This window comes from Rhinolophus hipposideros (genome assembly GCF_964194185.1).
Source record: "Rhinolophus hipposideros genome assembly, chromosome: 9".
Lineage (NCBI taxonomy): Eukaryota > Metazoa > Chordata > Mammalia > Chiroptera > Rhinolophidae > Rhinolophus > Rhinolophus hipposideros.
This window is the reverse complement of record NC_138055.1, coordinates 14,207,915-14,228,274: the sequence shown is the minus strand read 5'-3', so window position 1 is coordinate 14,228,274 and position 20,360 is coordinate 14,207,915. Positions and strand designations below refer to the sequence as shown.

The window sequence follows — 20,360 nt, the reverse complement described above, 5'->3', positions numbered from 1 at the left end:
GAAAGTGGCTCATCCTATTACATGAGAAGACGGAACTTCACTAGATTCACTGTCAGGGCCCATTCTGCTGTGAAGACAATATGAATAAGGCAAATAAACCATTAAAAAAGCCACCCCAAGAAATGTCATCAAATTCATGCACTGAGCCTCCACAGATGGTCATCCATAGTTTTCCTATTAACAGTTCTAACAAGCTTGGTCACAGCAAATCTGTGGGGAAGGGGAAAAATAGAACTAGAAAGTCAGTGAAGACAATTTCACTGACAGAATCAGACAGGACAACTAACGACCTTCGATCTTATCTTGAGAGTTTTCAAAATTGAGCATGCATTATTTTTGCTTTAAGGAAAAGAAGAATCTTACTATTTTAAAAAGGCACCAAAAGGAATGAAAGTTGAGAACGGAGGCAGATAGACAAACTCTGAACAGCAGACAGGAGAATTCCAAAACACGGTACTGAGAATCATTTAGAAGTTCCCCAAAGGCATAAAGACAAAGTTCAACTACCTTCAAGATACTTTGTTTTAAGAAGGCAAGCAAATGTGCAACCACTTGAGAAAGATTTCCATAATACATGGCGGCAATTTTTTAAAAGATTGGCTCTAAATGGGTGAGATTCAATGACCTGGAAAGATATATTTTGAGCTCTCCCTTAAGTTATAACAGATCAAGTTATATTAGTATTCCCACTTAACCAGTCAGTGCATCAGATTAACCAGTGTTTTCCATTTCCTTGACTGAGAATCACGGCAGGTTGAACAGCAGGTGCTGTTGGGCTACCCCACACCCTTTTGTTCAATTAGCCAACCACTCCCCGCCATCCCAGCCAAGCCAACTGCTCCAATATGGCACCCACCACAGTCCATGGAACACCTCATTCTCCAACAAGGCCAGCAAATCTGGCATGAGTGTAACTTTCCCCATTCTAAAGATAAAATTCCCCAGATTTCAGGCTTGTGTTTACTCTCTCATCACTGCCAAGAAAATGCAATCAGATAACACATTAAAAACGCCCAGTAGTTTGCCCAACATACAGTATATGCTCCCAAACCGCTTTTTTAATTACTATTATTAACAAGTAGGCCTCATACGAGATGTGTATAAGTCAGAACACGACAGTAAGGCTGAGAGGTTGATGTCAGAGGGCAAAGTGAGACGGGAGTTGGGAGAAAGGGAACAGCTGTAGCCTCTCTTAAGAGGACATTTCAGGTCACCCACTAAAAGAAGTCCCTTCAAATGTACTTCTGTAGCCCCCAAGGAATCAATTGTGCAGGATGGAATTATTTCCCTGAAATAAACAGACACACAAAGGTCGCTACAACTGGGGCCTAAAAAGAAAACACGCCGGCTGCCGATTTACGGGCAGCCTCTGATGCAATAGAGCAAAAGGTCCCGGCCCAGGTCCAGGGGGATGGCTTTGGATACACCAGTCTCCCTGGAGAAAGCACATGGGGGGGCTACGGTGGGGGAGGGGATTCGCCTTCCTGTGGCCAAGGTCCCTCCCAGCTTGGGCAGTCGTCATCGACATGGACACCTTCAGGCGTGCAGACCCTTGGACCTCGGCAGTCAGCATGCTTTAGCCAGTGCCTCTCAACTCCCACAGTGCACTGCAGTAACCAAGAGCGCAGTTTAAAAACACTGATATCGGGGCCCCATCCCCAGAGAGCTTTAGAAAGGACCCCAGTTATGCTAATGGTTAGCCAGGCCTGAGAACCAGTGGGGTGGCAGGAAGAGTCACAGTGGGGCAGAGGGACCTGAATTTTGAACTTAGGTGTTACCTTGGTTACTTGAGCAGGTCAGGTACTCTTTCTGAGGATCAGCTTCGTTACTGCAAAAGGGGGCTAAGAGTCACCACAGGTCACAGAGTTGCTGTGACATGAGATGCCACACATAAACTGCCTCATTCAATATGTCTTGCAGAAGGCACACACTAGGTATTCTAAAAATATCCACTTCTTTCCCTTTCCCCTTCCTTCTTTCAAAGTTCTCCCAAGTGGGTCAGGAGTTCTGGGCACTCCCATCTCAAGGGGTGTCCTGCCTTGCTAAGTGGTTAAGAAAGAAAGATACATTCTTCCTTATGTTGTACCCCCACCACATATACAAAATACACACACACACACACACACACACACACACACACACACACACACCCCTGAACCTCTGCTGGGTGAAACAGGGATATTCTACAGCAAAACTATGTAAAAATTGAGTCAGAAAGAGCAAAATGAGGGAACTCCTAGTTTTTAAGACTTGCTTTGCTTTTCCTGCCTAGAAGGAAACCTATCTTGGTTGTGACCCTTTCTCTGAAAGCCCCTGGCTATGTCTCTGTCCCCACATTAGGCCAGGCGCAAGCCTCTTACACCTGGGAGCACCGCATAGGGCTGGTACATAGTAGGGCCAAGGAAAAGACCGCCTCATGAATGAATTATGTTCCTTGAGGCCAGGCATGGGCATTTGTAGATCAACAGAGCTCATAATGCCCACACGTGTTAATCCCCCAAACAGGCATTTCATCAATATACCTGAACTTCGATTCTGAGGAACGGAGATGAAGACCCGTGTGGCATTTGGGAGGCAGCTGCTCAAGTTCAGTGACCATGAGCCGCAGTGTCACAGCACTTCAGGGTCTGAGTAGAGCAAACATGGGCAACTGACTTGATTTTCTATGCCTCAGTTTATCCACTGTAAAATGGGGATAATAATGGTAGGTACCTTTTAGAGTTACCATGAGGATGAATTTAGGTCAGTGATTTAACATGCTTAGTCTCTCACCTGGTACAATCACTGCCATGCAACTGTGTACTAGTATTACTATTACTCTAGGGGAGGATACAAGGCAAAGAGACCTCAAGCTTCAGGTCCAACATAAGGGCCCGGGGTCTTAAGGCCCTCCGGTAATCACAAGAGAAGATGTGGACCAAAGAAAGTGGGGTAGTGTATCCCCAGGTAAATACAACTAGCTCCCCATTGCTGTGTTTCTCAAAGTACAAACCATGGACCAACCCCTTCTTCAGCCTTTTAACCAACATTTCAAGTGACTACGAGGTCTGACCAGTTCGTGAACTCGCTGCACCAATGTTACTAACCTTTTTTGATATCAAAGGGATTATTCATTATGAATTCGTACCAACTGGACAAATAGTTAACCAAGTTTACTATTTGGAAGTGCTAGAAAGGCTGCGTGAAAAAGTTAGACGAAAACAACCTGAACTTTTCGCCAATTTATGGCTCTTGCATCACGACAATGCACCAGCTCACACGGCACTGTCTGTGAGGGAGTTTTTAGCCAGTAAACAAATAACTGTATTGGAACACCCTCCCTATTCACCTGATCTGGCCCCCAGTGACTTCTTTCTTTATCTGAAGATAAAGGAAATATTGAAAGGAAAACATTTGGATGACATTCAGGACATCAAGGGTAATACGACGACAGCTCTGATGGCCATTCCAGAAAAAGAGTTCCAAAATTGCTTTGAAGGGTGGACTAGGTGCTGGCGTCGGTGCATAGCTTCCCAAGGGGAGTACTTCAGAGGTGACCGTAGTGATATTCAGCAACGAGGTGTGTAGCACTTTTTCTAGGATGAGTTCGTGAACTTAATTGTCCACTTGAGATGTTAGTTAAAAGGCTAAAGATTTTCCAGGTCCCCTTGAGTCCCCCCACCAGCCCTGCTGGATCTGACTCTCTGGGGTGGGTGCCAGGGATGGTGCATTTTAACAGACACACCCAGGAGATTCACATGTTCCCTGCACATTTAAGAACCACTGGGATTGGATAAGCTCCTACTCTAGAGAACCGTGTCTGTCTGCTCATCACCACATCTCCAGAGCCTCGCACAACGGCACCTAGTGTGTGCTCAATCGCTATCAGATGAATCCATTCAATAGTTAAACTCTAGAAGTATTCATTCAATTTTTTTTGCAAGACCCACTATGTGTTAGGCACATGCAAAGCAATGCTGAACAGACAGACAACTTCATTCATTCACTCTAAAAATCTTTACTGGGTGCTTACTATATACCAGGCACTGTCCTACACACTGGCGATACAGTAAAGACGGTGACTGAGGTTTCTAAGAGATAATTACAGTTAGTGACAAGTGCTACATATGGAGCTAATAATGCAAGGGCAGGGGTGGAGCGTGTCACTGCAGTCATGAAACTCAGCCTCCAGCGCAGGGCTGCGCTTCAGAACGTTCTATGATGATGGAAATGATCTTTTCTGCACTGTCCAATCAATGGGAGCTACGTGTCACCGAGGGTTATTAAGCGCTTAAACATGTAACAAGTATGACCAAGGAACTGAAATTTTCATTTTATTACATTGTATTAAGTTTTCATTTTAATAGCCACATGTATCCGTGAGAGACAGTGCAGATCTAGACGCAGAAAGAGATAAGTAAACTGGAAATTATAACACAAGGCAATATATGCTATGGGCTGGGGGTGGGAGGGGGGCAGGGAGGGGTGGGAATAGAGCACCATGTGTTATCAAATGCCTCTTACCCAATTACCAGATGCCCTAATGTTCTCTGGCTCCGGGAATGGAAGGAACAAGGTCAGGTACAACTTGGGCTGGAATTTTTATAGCCCATGATCCGTTGGAAGTGGTATGCAGCCTAGCCAAACCCTAGACACTGTGGTTCAAGAACACACCAGTGTCCGAAAAGCCTGCCCACAGCTGCCAGAGAGATCTCTTTCTTCCCCATCATTCCGCTGATGGTCATTTTGTCCTTGGCGAGAACGTCCCACTGGGCCCGAGACACTGCATGGATTTTATGAGATTTCTTCGCTTCAGGCATAAGTACAAATACAAGCCTCCTAAATTCCACCGGAAAATTGGTGGCTAATCCAAACATTTCATAAAATTAGAACTCATTGTGGGGCTGAAAGGAATTCAGACTGTGCCGCCACCAGAGAAATGCAAAATATTTGTTATAATTTTTTCCTTCATGAGCTGTTTTAAGAAGCAAGTGTTTTTTCTACTTGAAGCAAAAGAGGGGGGAAAATGGGAAAAATTTTGTTTTTGTTTTTACTCTGTGGTTTGCAGAAAGCATCACCAAATGAAAAATCGAGGAATCCTGCCTGACTCCCTAATCCTTCAGCTAGCAGAAATAATAAACCCTCCTGATCTTGGCTGCATCTTGCCTTTATAAAGATGGTATTTTTCCTGGAAAAATGGCACTTGGGTGCTTTAATTTTCTTCTTGGGCTTTAGCCCCAGAATTTTTATATCCTGAGATTTCACTAGCAAGAGAGACATGGCAATCATTCATTCAGGTATGCATGCCTGCCTATCACCAATGTTTACTTGCCAAGCACTATGTTCGGGGCTTGGTACACATCCATAAGCAAAACCGATGGAAATCCCTGCCCTGGTGGAACACACCTTCTCGCGAAGGAAGACAAAGAAGGAAGGATTCAGTGTCTGCCACTTGGAAGCAGTTTGGAGAGGAGACATGAGGGCTCACCAAATGCAAAATCGGGAAGGGCCTGGAATAAGATGAACTGCAAGAGAGCAGAAACCTCATCTGTCTCATCCTCACTCTTGCCCTATTGCCTAGAGCAGAGTGGTGTGTGACACAGCAGGCTCTCAACAAATATTTGTTGAATAAATAACGAATCATAAAATAAAAATCAGGCCCGGAGCTCTCATCTTACAGATCAGATAGTTGTAGCGTTGTAGCCAGGGGAAGAACGCATCTTGTCCAAGGTCACACAGCACAAGTTATGGCAATGGCGGGACAGGCCCCCTTGACAATAGCCTTAGACTCATGACACTCCACAGCCATTTAGCAAATATTTAGTGCATTCTTATGTGTGCCATGCACTGAACCAGCACGGGGAGGACATAAATAAGTAAGACACAGAAAAATCGGGATCATGGAAAGAAGTGCATCAAATGGCATTTTTCACAAGCCTGGAGACAACTGTCTCTGAGCTGTACATGTGGGTTCAACGGGTGTCTACCATCCACTGTGTGGGTGAAGAAACAAAGCAAGAAGCTACAGAGGCTTACAAGGCTCCACACCCACGAGAGGCCGTGGAGTCCGGCGGTCACAGCCATGACTCAGAAGTCAGACAACCCAGCTCTAAATCCCAGCTTTGTGATTTTGGGCCAGTCACTCGATCTCTCTAAGACTCTCCTTCCTCAAGTGCAAAATGAACGCAATAATAATACAGGCTCAAAGGACAGAAAGCATGTAAAATAGGCAGAACAGTGCCTGGTACACACTTGTCACTCACTAAATGTTTCCTGCTATTAGGACTGTTAGCAAAAGAGTCCTCCTTCTGCTCCGGACCTTCCTACACATTCACGAAGGTGGACATGATTAGTGGAGATTTCCACTTAATTCCTCCCCTCTCTAGGATTTCTGCTACCAGCAGCTTGCATGCCCACTCACACACTGGTTTCTTCCCTGAGCATTCCGATGGATTCTGCCTGGGAAACAGACATCAATTAACCATGAGGAAGACACAACGTGAGGTTTTCCCTGGAGTGAGCATATAACTGCCCAGCCTTTCGGTCCAAACACATGCTCCTGCTGGGCTCTGAGCTCGGAAGATCAGCGGAGTGTCAGCCTCTTCCGTCCCACGATTTCTGCAACTGGAGAACGAGCTCCCTTTCAGATCAACTAAGAACCATACAAAGCAATTATGTTGCATCAAGGACCACTGAGAGTATCCCTAAGTTTGTAGGCATCTTTTTAAATTGATACTGAGAGAGTCAAGGCCAGATTAATGGATGTACGTGATACAAAGAGATGGAATTCTGGGAGATTTAAAAAAAAAAAAGTCCACCAAAAAGAATCAGTCTCTTAAATGGATCAGCCAGAGGGGTGAGTGTGGGCCACAAAGCTAAGGATTTAAAAATGACACAGGGATAGGTACACGTCGTAGGACCAAGTGGCGGCTGAGCTCCTTTGTGACAGAGGTCATATCTCATTCCTTGGTGTCCCCCAGGGTCCCTACAGTGCCTGGCACAGAGAAGGAGCTCAACACATACCTGAATAAATCTTTTTTAAATGTGCTACAGGGCAAAGGCACTTGCCACACAAAAAAATAACAGAGATATTTCTACTCCTTCTTGGGAAGCAGTGTCTCGGGTCACAGCTGAGAACTCAAGCAGACTGAGTTTCATTCCTGCCACCCCCCCCAGGTTACAAGGTGTGGCCTTCTGCAGTAAAGGAGATGGTGACAGCATCTCTCTCATAGGCTAGGTCCAAGGCCGATAAGGAAGTCAGTGAGGTGACAGGTAACGCACTTACCCCCAGACCTGGCAAATACACCGTGTTTCGCCGAAAATAAGACCTAACCGGAAAATAAGCCCTAGCATGATTTTTCAGGAGGACATCCCCTGAACATAAGCCCTAATGTGTCTTTTGGAGCAAAAATAAATAGAAGACCCGGTCTTATTTTCGGGGAAACACAGCAGTGTTCCCTAAACGTGAGCTTGACTGATTGATTGACTGATTTCACCTTTAAGGATGAAACAATAGTAAACATATTAGTTAAGCCTTACTTTTAAATGAGGCTGCCAAAAACATCCCTTGCCCTGGGGAGAGGACCCCTCTTTAGTCTTTTCCTCATTCCTGGAGTCTTACCTCCACCCCACCTGTCACCAGGATGAAGGACCCAGACTAAATGGATGCGGAATGTCCTAATCACTGTTGAAATCACAGGCAGAAATTGGCATCTACAGGAAGACACAAATGCACAGCTGCGAGCAGAGGCAGCTACAGGGCTCTGGCTTCATTGGGACCAAGAGCAAAGCCTCCTACACTCTAAGTATCTAAGAAATGAACAAAGATCCTTCCAGGCAACTCAGTAGAACATGAGCTTGCCCTCCTCTAAATCCTAAATAATAATGGCTAACATTTATTGAGAACTGGCTACATGTCAGGCTTTGTTCTCAGCACCCTCCCTGAATCTTTACGACAAGCTAGGAGGTAGGTTCTACTATTATCACCCCATTTTACAGATGAGAAAACTGATAGGTTTCTGAAAGTGAGAGTTTTCTGATTCATACAGAGCCTAGTTCAGACGCCTCCCCACAGACACGCTTACAGAAGCAATGCCTGCCTTGAGCTGAGTAAGAATGCACTGGCATCCTAGAACCGGGGAGCAGGGAAGCTGAGAGCCCCCACCCCCCCCCACAGCCTGACACTCCACATAGGAAGACTCTCCTTACACTTGACAGAGCCTGCACCAAACAATCTCAAAAGGGTTTTGAGAGCTGAATGTACTTCCCCTTCCCCCCAACAAGGAGTTCTTCTGCCAAAACCAGGCCACAGGAAATGAAGTCCCCATCTTACCCACTCCTTTCAGCGAATCCCAGGATTCTCTTCCTATGAGCTGGCCGGGACTTTGGAGAACATTTTGTCTCAGCCCCTCAATGTGCAGGTGAAGAAAGGGGATTCCACACCAGGGCCCCTACTGTGAAATGACAACATCCAGCAAAGATTCCTTCCAATCTGCAGTCAGCTAGCTGCCTTTGTGGCTGTTGAGCCACCGGAATAGAAGGAGCCTGACACAAGGAAACGGGGAGGGAGTGGGCCCTTAGGAAATACTAAGAGAAGAGGCTCCCTTTTTTTAAAACTGGGAAATTGCCCTTGGGCCAAATAGATTCAAGTGGAGCCCTGAGTCACTAGAATGCCACCAGCCCCCTCCCCTTCCAGGGAAGGAGGGGAACCTACCACAGAGGCCTCTTAGCACTTTCCCCCTGGAAATCTCATGCTGCCTCTCAATATGTCTAATGAAAGTAAACAAGTGGGATTCTTTCCTTGAGTTTAAAGGGTAAATCATGATGGTGTTTCTTCCAGACATACATTACCTCCTGCACTCCAGCCAGTTTACAATTCTTTAAGTACTTGATTTACAACCCAGGGATAAAATGTTTTGAAAGTCTTGCAAATGCATTTTGCATCTAAAGCTTGCGTGCTCTGCAGAGATGATCACCAGGTTTCTCAGATGGAAGGCTGGAGTCTTGGGGAAGTGGGGAGCAACCCAAGGAGGCCGCAGAGCAGTGGAGAGCAGCCTCCATGGGTGGGGGACAGGTTCCCTCCTCCTCTCCAGGCCCACAGATGTCCTCACGCTGCTGAGGAGGAGGGTGAACCAGGAAAGGAAGACAATGGAGTCCCAAGGGGCCTTCCCTGCTGCCACCCATCTTCACAGAACTCCCCCTACTCAGGATTGCTGGTGCACTCTTCATGTAGTTGGTTGTTCGTTTGTTCATGCATGCATTCATGCATTCATGCATTCATATTTACAGAGCATCTACTCCATACCTGGGACCAGGCTGTAGGCCAGTATGCAGAGGTGAGTAAGACAGACAGTTCCCCTGCGTCCGTTCTAATGGAGGAAGAAGGGGAGGGTGTATACAGACAAACCATCAAACCCACATGGTTTACGTGCTCCCAAGGGAACGGACACAGGGCCAAGACAGAGGACTAAGGAAGTGAGAGTTCAGACACGCAGGCAGGAGCCTTGAAGGATATGGCAAATTCAGAGTTTAGTCCCCTGGCACCCCGTGAGAAGGTTTTAAGTCGGGAGAGCCATGATCCAAGATAAGAAGGTCACCAGGTACTCGATGCTAGTACGTCTCACCAAAATAATACCAGGTGTAGTTTTCAAGATCCCACTATGCAGCAAGCTCTGCGTTGGAAGCTTCAAAACCCTGCTTCTCATGGCAATCCCACTTGGTCGCCGCCTTTTGTAGATGAGAAAACAGAAGGTTGCAGCTGCCCAGATCCACGAGCCGCCAAGTAGCAGGCAGGAATTTGAACCCACATCTGTCTGATTCCACAGCCATGATTTCTTCCTCTGCACCTCATTACCTGGCATGGTTCTCAGATTATTCCAGATGTGTTCATTACCCACACCAACTAAATTCTCGGTATCTCGGTGGCAGGATGTGTCAGATTCTCTGAAATGCCCCACAGTCCAGGGCACTTTAGTAAGCACTCATTAAATATATCTGGTTTATTGCTAGAGTGCAAATGTGTGCCAGCCCTCAGGGTACACTGTGTCTTCATCACGGGGACTCTTCAGCCACAGAGTAGTGACAAGCGGTAGCTAATAAGAACCATAATGAAAGCCAGCACCAGGGCTGCAAAACAGGGATATACGCAGGTCATACACACACCAGGCACCCAGTAGAGGGACAAGTGACTGGCCTCCAGCCCACACTATTGTCATAGAGCCACCAGTTTGGGGGGGTTGCTTCAGGCCAGGAGAAGAGCCTTGTCAAACTCAACCACCGAGAGAAAGGTCTTTTTCTAATTCGTACAAATGTGCCTTTTAGACTAGCAATGGCCCTGGCTGCATTTATTGCATGCCTACTATGCGCGAAGCATGGGGCAAAGCCTTAGCTACCGCACTGGAATCCTCTCAACAATCCATAACATAAGTATTATGAGCCCTAGATGAGAAAACAGGGTTTAAATGAGATTAGTGACTAGCCCAAGGTCACACATCTGTCAAGGGTGGGATGGAGTGGGGACCCAAGCAGTCTGACTCCAGGGCACTTTCTCTTGCCCATGGCAGACAGAACCATGCTTTTTCACACAAAACGTGCGTGAGAGTTCTGTGAACCCACAGGTTAGAATCTTGGGGGCCAGAGAGATATAAGTTTTAACCCCATTCCACTTTCTAACCACCTCCCCAAGACACAGCTGCTTTATATAACAGCTTTATTGAGATCTAATTCACACACCATCATTTCACACATTTAAAATGTAGAAGTCAGGGTCTTTAGTATATTCACAGAGTTGTGCGATCTTTATCACAACCAATTTTCCAACGCTTTAATCCCCCAAAAGAAACCCCCATTAGTAGCTACGCCCCATTTACTTCCGACACACCCCAGCCCTAGGCAACCACTAATCCACTTTCCGTCTCTATGGATTTGCCTATTTGGGATACTTCACAGAAATGGAATCATACATTATATATGACTTTCTGTAACTGGCTTCTTCACTTAGCATGATGATGTCAAGGTTCAGCCATGTTGTAACATGTACCAGTATTCCATTCCTTTTTATTCCTGAATAATATTCCAGAAATATTCCATAAATAAAACTATGGAATTGATTATAAATAACAATCTGTAAGTAAAATGAACATACATTTTATCCATTCATCAGCTGATGGGCAGTTGGGTTGCTTCTACTTTGGGGCTCTTATAAATAATGTTGCAGTGAACATTTGTGTGCACATTTCTGGGCGGACATGTGTTTGCATTTCTCCTGGGCAGACCCAGGAGTGGAATTGCCTGGCCCCGGTTTAACATGTAGTCAAAAGTTTACTGAAGAGCCTCGCTGTGAAGTCAACATCTGGCTGCTCCTGGGCCGTTTCCAGAGAATTTTATCAATCCAGCCAGACTCCACTCACGGGTGGGTCATCTTGGCCCAGCCCCTCCCTTTCTGGGGCCTGGGATCTTCTCATTCCAGCACTATACAGTGTCGTCTGGGCCAGTGCGATGATAAATGCACTCTGCTTTAAAGCAGATACTTCACAAATCATAACTTACAGATGCTCGAGGACTTTCATGTGGGAAAGACAAATGAGACTTACGCTGTCTGACTCCAGAGCCACTGAGGACAGGAAGCCATGGCCAGGAAGCTGACAAGCCCTGGACAGATGTCTCTCTCTCCCTAACGAGTGCATAAGCACATGTAACAGAAAGGGAACTTGTGCAGGGGAGGGTCTGCCTGGCTCTGCAGACTTTGCTACGTAACCCGCCATTCATTTCCAGCCATTGTCTTTTTTTCCCAGCAAATCAAAAAGCTCCTTGAGGTCAGAAACAATGACCTACAGCCTTGACACCTTCTAAAATATCCCGGCTCAACTGTATTCACTTCAATTCCATCCTACAAGCCTTTGTTGAGCACCTACTATGTGCTTGCACTATGTTAGGCATCAATGGTAGGTTCCAGATGGTTAGACAGGACTTACCAACAGAACAGACAAAATACCTGACTCAACGTTATCTCCTGTTACTTCCCATGAGGAAGCAATGCCACGAAGACCTGGCATGTGGTGTGGGTGCATTTCTGTCTGCAAGCAGAGAAGTGAACCAGCTGACCTCCTGAGGTCCCCTAAGGATTCTAGAATCTGAGGCTGCTTCAGCAATGAAGAACTCAGTGTGTGTCCAGGTGGAGAGCCCCCAACCTGATTCATTAAACTAAGTCATGGCCCAGCAAGCAGCTAGTTTGTCAGAAGCAGACATGTCTCTCCCACAACACGGTTCCGATCCTTATCTTCTCATACCTCAACTCTTGCAAAAATCTCTAGGCTCGCCTCCCTGCTCCGTGCCAGCCCGCCAGACTGATGGGCTCAGGGCCCCACTGTGATCAGAAACCAGCCCGGGCCCCTAGAGCAAGGGAGATGGTCAAGGTCTCTGCATTCATGTTGCCTGGGTCCAAACCCTGGCTCTGCAGCTGCAAGTGCCTTGGGCAGGCTAATGAACCTCTCTGTGACTCAGTTTCTTCATCTGAAAAATGAGATGATTACAGAATTATTAGGAGGATGAAATCCAAAATGGGTACCCGGCAGGTTGTAAGTACTCAAGAAGTATTAGCTGTTATTATTATTATGATGATGATGATATCACCCCCCATCCTATCTCACCCATCTTGCCTCCTACTGCATCCCAGCACAAACCCTGCATTATAAAGAGTCTGGCCTGCTCACCCTGGAATCTGCCTTCTGGCTGAAATGCCCCATATTTCAGTCTTCTGAAACTCAAATTAAGGGTCATCATCAACAGCACTTGCCCTCCCTAATCCTATAGTACGTCATGGCTCTCCTCTATATCCCCTTCCTGAACAATGAGAGCCCCCCCACCCAGGAACAGAATCACCCCATGACTGGTCTTCTGGCACCAGATACAGAGTACAAGACCCAAATCCAGAGGTGACCAGCTGGGCAACATAAGGAAGGTTCTCCATTCCTCGAGCAGCGATGGGTTTCAACACAGACTTGTTTGACACTGACTAGCTGTATAACCCCGGGCAAGTTACTTCACCTCCCTAAGCGTCACTTTCCCCATCTGTTAAATGGGTCTAACTAGAGGGCATACCTCCTAGGGTTGTTGAGAGGATTAGAGGAAATGTCTGTAAAGCACTGAGCACAGTGTGACAGAGCCCAGGCTCTGAAAAATATCAGCTGGTGGTAATAATAGCAGCAGTGCTAATACGGGAGGGGGTTTTCCTGTCCAGGATCAAATTCAGTATAATGAAGTAAACGTCCATGAGCTACATTCTGATTTGAAAATCACCTGCCATAATCCAGTCCTGTACGGAAGAGGAGCCCGTGGCCCAGCAATTGCTTACTCTGTCTCTTCCACCAGAGGGTAAGTTCTTGTCTGTGCCTCAGCATTTAACATGGTGAAAAGCATATGGCAGACTCTCATAAATCTTGGTTGAACTGAGCAGAATTAGTTCAATATTTGTAAGTACATTTCATCTTTGCTACTAGATCATAAGGTCTGTAAGAGTGAGGATCATGTCTTACTCTAGTAACGATTAAACGAGCGATGGAAAAAATAACCAAACGACGAATTGTGCCTTCGACCCAGCTCCGTCACTCACCAGCTCTGTAACCTCCGAAAAGTCACTTAACACTTCTGTGCATTACTTTCCCCACCTCAAGGAGGTGAAGTTTGGACTGATGTTTGCCAACGTCCCTTATTCCCTGAAACTGGGTTTGGCTCTTAGCAGAAACATGGCACCTCAGCCACCACGCTTAGGACAGCCACACATCCCCAAGTTTGGCAGGTCAGCTTATTCATTTGCTCCCCTGATTTGCAGTTTTCTGGCACCAGGCTATGAAAAAGTGGGCCAGTGATTAAAACATCCATTTTGGGTCCAATCAGTTCCTTTGCTAAATGAGGATGGCCCATCACTCACACTAGAGCTCTAGCATGTGGGGGCACATCCATCCCCTGGTCCTGCCACTCCTTCCCAGAGACCTTGCCTCCTGCTTACACCACACCACATACTGTTCACAAGAGATGACTTGGTACAGAAGGAAAGTCGAACGTGGTCTTTGGTGGTGAGGTGATCACATGGCACCTCTCCCCAAAATGTTGTTTGTTTTTGGTCTTTGTTGGTTTTGGCAATACTTTGTGCAGCCTGCCAGTCCAGGGAGTTTGGCTCAAAGAGAATGCATGCCATGTTATGACAAAGGGGCTCGCTCAACAGCCTTGCCCAAAATTGCAGCAAAACAAGAGTTGTGCAATAAACAAAGGCTAAATTCAAGGCTTTAGAAATACGCTCAGAGCCTGTCAGAATCTGGTTGTCTTGGCTTCCTATGGGCGCACTTCCCTAATTAACCTAGCATTCTCTAATTAACCTGAAAAGTTGATTATTTTTCCCACCTTTCTCTGAATGGTACTAGGCTAACTGTCCAATGCCCTTTTGATGGTCTTAAAATCTAAATGAAAATCCAAGTGAGATTTAAGAAAAAAAAAGGTCTGCGAAGAGAGGACACTAAAATTGGTTAATATCCCTTTTTGAGGCTTTCTGTAGATAATTTTATTCAAATTCTCACAATACATCTATGAAGTTGGCACTATTAGTCGCCCATTTTACAGATGAGGAAGCTGAGGTTTCATAAGTGACATAGCTTGGGCAAGGTCACAAAGCTAGTAAGGGATGGGTCAAGATTTTAATGTAAGCCAGGGCTCTTAGTCTTTCTGCAAGAGTGGATCATTGTTGGGTTTGTTAACCTCTGGAAGAAGCCACTTTTGAGTCCATGTTTCGTGGACACAGGCAGTGGCCACAAGACCACATTTGGGAATGAAGGATATCTGGACCACGAGGAGGATTGGGCCAGCTGACTCCAACACTGCAACTCTTTTCGGAACTGCCCGTCACAGAATACAGAATATGATGCTCTACCATATTTTGTTTGAGTTAGAAGGCCCTTCCAGACGTGCAACTGAAAGCTATAACATTCTTGGTTTTAAACACTTCCGTCTCAGGAGTGCTGATTTCATAGCATCTCATGCAGCACCTGACTTGAGCCACTCACAGTGGCACAGCAGCTTAAAGCCACTGCTCTCCTTCAGAAATGCTCTAAAAGCACTTCTAAATGAAAATGAAACATCACTGCAGAATTCTCCGCGAAGCTCAAAAAAACAGAATTGTACCTCAATTCTCCTCAATTGCACCTCAAGCGCAAGTTATGGCTATTTCATGTATCCTTGGAACCAGAAGAAAACTCCCGGTTTATACTTGAGATGAAAATTTCTTGCTGCTCTTGACAGATTGAGTCACCAAGCACCGTATGGGCAAGAACAATTTGCTGACCAGTTAGTTGTTGCTGTTGTTTTATTTTCTGTTCAGCCAGGCACAGGGAATTTTCCACCTGACAATTCCTGTTTCTCACTTAAGTTCTTACACCATCTGTGAGCAGTGTGCTCAGCAGGGGGAGGACTCAAGGCCAAGGAGGACGTCCCCTCACAGAACTTCAGTTTTCCCGTGTATTTAACGCAAGGTTTTCACCAGATGATTTTGCTAACATTCTAAGCTTATCTATCCAGTAGAAAGCAGTCTGAAAATTGCCAATTTGGGGGTCTTCCACAAGATTCAAAAATCTCTGTATAATCTTTGAGTAAAACAAGAGATTGAGCTGAAACTAATAGCACAATGGGAAACCAAACCAAGGCTGGACAATAACAGCAGAACTCGTATGGCTCAGAAATGAACTTCTTCTGTTCTCAGGGCGCCCCCTCGTGGCCATTCGTGTAAATTCCGACGGAATGTTCAGAGTTTCTGCAAATAAAGGGAGACACCCACCAAAAGAGAAAAGCAGGCTCCCCCCTACTGATGCAATCCCTTTCACTCTAACCTACTCTGTTGTTCAGACAGCCAGACCAATGCCTGACAGGAAGCCCCAGTGAAGCTAATAAAGGCGTCTGCCATAAGACAAGCTTTCATTCTTTCAGTTGGCGGTAGCTCCCCAGCATTCAGGCTTCTGCGTCTCCTCACAGATCCCAGACACACCCTTACCACTCAACCCCTCACAAGCTCACATCCTCAACCTGCAACTCCAGCTCCGTCTGTTTTTCATTATTCTGCTTTCCAACTTCCCAGCGCGATTCTTCAACAGCTATTAAGACAACATGAGCAAGGAGCTAAGCTTAGTTTTTGCTTATTCAACATCCAGCCTGGGGAATATCACCTCAGAAGAAAAGCATGAATGAAGTGCACTTTTCTCAGCCTCTTCTTCCACAAACCTGAAAGTGTGTTCCTCAAAGGACATTTTTACAACCACCCCCTCCTTAAAATTTTCAACCTACAAAACTGGCACCTGCCCAGAGTGAATTCTCACCTACTTGCCTGCTACAGAATTTGTTTATTGGAGCCAGTTTAAAAATACAGTGCACAATGTCTCAAATTTCCAACGAACCTATAACAGACTTTTAAAAGCTATAGGATAAAGTTTTATCAACCCAAACAATGAAGCTTAAAATGAGGGAGTTATCCAGGTATCCAAATATTTGAGAATTAGGGTGCTGAACTTTCTGATTGGTGTCCAATTTTTTTCCACAGGGCTGTCTCTGCACAAACACAAAAGAAAAATACCAACATCAACCTACCACTTCATTCAACAATTCATTTTGCTATTTCCCTGTGGTTATTTGTTAAGTTTATAAGCAACCCTGGACCCCTACACACCTCCCCAAAATTGCCCCATAATTAGTTCCTGACTTTGGCCCTAAATCGATTAAAATAATATCTGATACGCTTCAAATCAAAGAACCGTGTTAATTTTCTGCCACACCACATAAAATCTTTCTACAACAGTCAGTCACTTTGAACCCAACCCTCTAGCCACAAGCAGTGTGGATTTCAGGGGCCTGTTCTGCAGAAAGGAAAATGACAACAAACCACGGTGGGGACAACCCAGAGACCCCAAGGTGCTCCTTGGGGTTATGCAAATGGTGTTGAGACCCTGGCAGGGTTTCAGCTGTCACAAAGAGTGGGGCGGCTGGGCCAGACCCCTGAAGCAATTTAGTAGCCCTGCAGCCAGGACCTGAAATGTAATTGCGTCTGCTGCAAGTTAGCATGTGCAAGTTACCCATGCCCTGGGCATTTCAATCCTCCCAGAAGCCAGACGCAAACTGTCACAACCTTCAGGCATGCAGCTGCCTTTACTTTTGCTCCCTAACCTTTTCTCTGAAAAACAGGCAGGAGTCCCTCCTCCTTGCAGCGACAGCAGCACCAGGGTGATGGGGAGTACAAGTTGGGGGGTGCAAGGGGGTCCCACTCATCTACAGGACACAGGACTTGGAGAACCAGCTCTGAGCTGAGGACATGGGTCTGTTTGGAGTTAGAGCAATAAGACATTCCAGGGCATGGTCTGCATGCGTGCCCGCGAGGAAGACCCCGACGGTCCCAACATTGCAAAGTGTTTGCAAATCATAAACACTACTTTGCTGCTGGGATAAAAACCCCTAAAATATGCGCAGACAGGATGTAACAAGTGTTTCGGGAGAGAAGCACGCCTGAGTCACGGGGAGCTGGGGGGGAGAGTGAGGACTCTGTCTAGGGGTTCCCGGGAAGCCCCCTCTCAGACAAGAGAGCCTCAGTGCCCAAGACCCCCGCCCTGCATGCCCTCAGTCCCCAGCAGCGTCCAGCCAAACCGGCGCCCCCCCCCCACGGGTTTTCCCCACTCACCACACGGCCCGAAAACCTCTCGGTAGCCCTCTTGACTTTGCCGTAGGTGCCTTTACCCAGGGTCTCCTGCAGTTCGTAGCGGTGCTTCAAGTTGTGCTTGTGGTGATGCCGTTTCACCCCGTGCGGCTTCCTGGGTTCTGGGGCCGCCGCCGCCGCGGGGGCTGCGGTCGCCCCCGCCACCGCCTCCGGGGGAGAGCCTGGCGCCCCCGGCCCCAAGTAGGGGCCGTCCCGGACCGCGGGCGCAGCGGCCCCCTCCATGTCCACACGCGGGGCGAGCCGGGCTGGAGAGGGCAGGACTGGGCACAGCGCTCTGCGTGTCGGGGTCCCCGCGGAGGGAAGCCGGGGTGCGCTCAATGTCGCCCCCGCAGCATTGGGGAGGCGGCCGGATTCCGCTCGGGCTGCGGCTGGGTCACTGGCAGCGGCGGGGACTGCACATCTGGCGCGCCGGGCGCGCACGGTCCGCGCACCGCCCACCCGCCGCCGCGAGCTGCGGAGCGTTGGACGAGGTGGCGGCGGTGGCAGCGGAGGCGGTGGTGTTTGCAGGAGGGAGGGGAGAGGGGTGGCTCCGAGCGCAGGAGGGGAGTGTTATGTGGGCGCCGCGCCCCCCGACCCCTCCCCGAGAGGACGGGCAGACCCGGCGGGGGCGGGGCGCGCGCTGGCCGGGAGGGAGGGAGGGAGGGGGAGAGAGGGCGGCGCGGCCGGGGCTTCCCCACCTCCCCGCCGCCGCCGGGGCCGGGGCCACCCCGAGCTGGAAGGGGGATGGGTGCGTGTCGCGAATCGCCCTTTGTGCTGCGCGGTGTAGGCCGCAGCGGCGACCCGGGGGTTTTGTCCTCGTACGGCCGGGACGGGGACCGGGGGCTTCCAAGCCCGGGCGCCCCCTCCCCGGCCTCGCCGGCCGCAGCTACCGCGGGCCCTCTGCCGCGGCCGCTGCCTCCTGCTCCAGCCGCTCGGCCTCCCTTCCTGCTCGCGCCCGGGCGGCGGCGGCAGCTCGCGGAGCCCTGGGGCCCGGACAACGAGAGCGCTCCGAGCTGAGGGCCGCTGGGGCCCGCTCGCGATCCAGCCGGGGGCGCCCCGAGCCCGGGCGCCCCTTCATTCTTTTAGGTGTCGCCGCGGCCGCCAGTCCGGAGCTGGGGGAGACGCGGGGGGAGGGGAGGCAGGGCGGGTGTTGGGTTACAGGCGATGAGTCACGGGCCCCCTCCCGCCGCATGCGCACCCCTCCCGCCCCGCCAGGGCGCGCACCCTCGTCTCGCAGGCCTCTACCTCCAGCTGGGGGAGGACTGCCAGCCTGGGGCAGCTGTGCGCCCCAGAGAACCCCAAGAGGCGCGCTTTGACCCGGGCTCCGCGCCCTCCCGGAAGAAAGGAGAAAGGGAGTCTCGGAGGCTGAACCTGGGGCCTGCCGCCGGACTACCGGCCCTCCATCACCATCCAGGATTCCGGCCCGGGCAGCCGCCTGGGAGAGGGAGAAAGATGGCATGGAAGAGATGGGGCGCTAGAGGCGCCAGGACGGAGCTGGGCGCCCACCCTGCCCGCCAAGGCTGCCTTCGGAGGTGGGCAAGTCAGGGACCCCAGATGGAGCAGGGCTGGGGGCCTAATGGGCAGGAAGCAACTTGCAGGCCTACTGGCCCCTTGGGCCTTGGGAGTTTTCCTTTAACTAAAGAGGCTAGATCCTGGAGATGGTAACAGCCAGTGCATCCCACCTCAGCGAGGCCGCCCCCCACCCCCGTCTCCTAAGAATCGGCATGGAAAAATAAAGAAGGCAAGAGAAAAAGAGGCCTTAGGGAAATTTTTTTTATATATGTAAATGGTGCAGTATACCAAATGGGGATAGGAAGAATGAGGTATGAAGACTGTCTGGTTCATTCTGTAGATTCCCTGGTGGTTCTTTACATTTTCACTAGTGAGCCGGGCTCCTTCCTCTGCAGCTCTCAGGTTCACCACTTCTGCATTCCTACTGTCTTCACTCTTGTCTACCCCTATCACCTTACCCTGGACTTCTGCAAGGGCATGTCCTCCCAGTAAGCCCCCTCCCTGCTGCCAGAGTAATGGCCTAAAACACTGCAGTCATCACCTCCTCCATCCCTGTTTCTCTGCCACACGCCAGTGCTTGGTTTTCTTATCTGTCCAAACTTCTCTTATACTGCAGCTTGACATAAACCCCTCTGCCACTTCCTGCCTTCCCCAGGAGCACACAACTGGCTATTGCATAATACAAACACAAAGGCCATGTTTATTCAATTCCTATTCTGTCCTCCACACTTGCAGTGCCTCCCTGCCCCCCTCCTGAAACCATATTCTGCTTTTATACAAAGTCTGTAGACATTGTGTGTGTAGAATAGAGTCTGAGTGAGGTAGCATGCAGGTTGAGCCTGGCTTCCCAGTGGATAGGCTATGTGACTTTGGTCAAATGTGTTAACCTCTCAGAGCTTCAGTTTCCTCTTCTTCAAATATGGATTAGCAAGTGTTTTAGAGGTGAACAAATTGTGTCTATAGTGGTAATTAAAATTGTTCACCAGATATTTTCTGGTTCTCTCCCACCCTGGGGAGGTGGTAGGAATCTACTACCTTATCCTCTTGAAATTAGATGTGGCCATATGAATTGCTAAGGCCAATGGAATGAGAGCAGAAGTGATAAGCATTGCTTTTCAGAAATTTTTAAGAGCCAGTGGGCAAGTCCCCA

General features: G+C 48.5%; 1 protein-coding gene across 3 annotated transcripts in view; it reads right to left on the bottom strand.

Moving 5' to 3' along the window:
• NUAK1 (NUAK family kinase 1) overlaps window positions 1-18,235 on the bottom strand; it is a 71,393-nt gene extending 53,158 nt beyond the window's left edge. The window contains exons 1-2 of one of the 3 annotated variants that reach the window (XM_081060848.1): window positions 17,684-18,235; window positions 16,456-16,563 (exon numbers count right to left, since the gene is read on the bottom strand). In XM_081060848.1, coding sequence (XP_080916974.1) covers window positions 16,456-16,563; window positions 17,684-17,941 — 366 coding nt within the window. In that variant the 5' untranslated portion in view covers window positions 17,942-18,235. The other 2 variants (XM_081060847.1, XM_081060849.1) reach the window with 2 other exon arrangements.
• Between the last annotated feature and the right edge of the window lie 2,125 nt (window positions 18,236-20,360).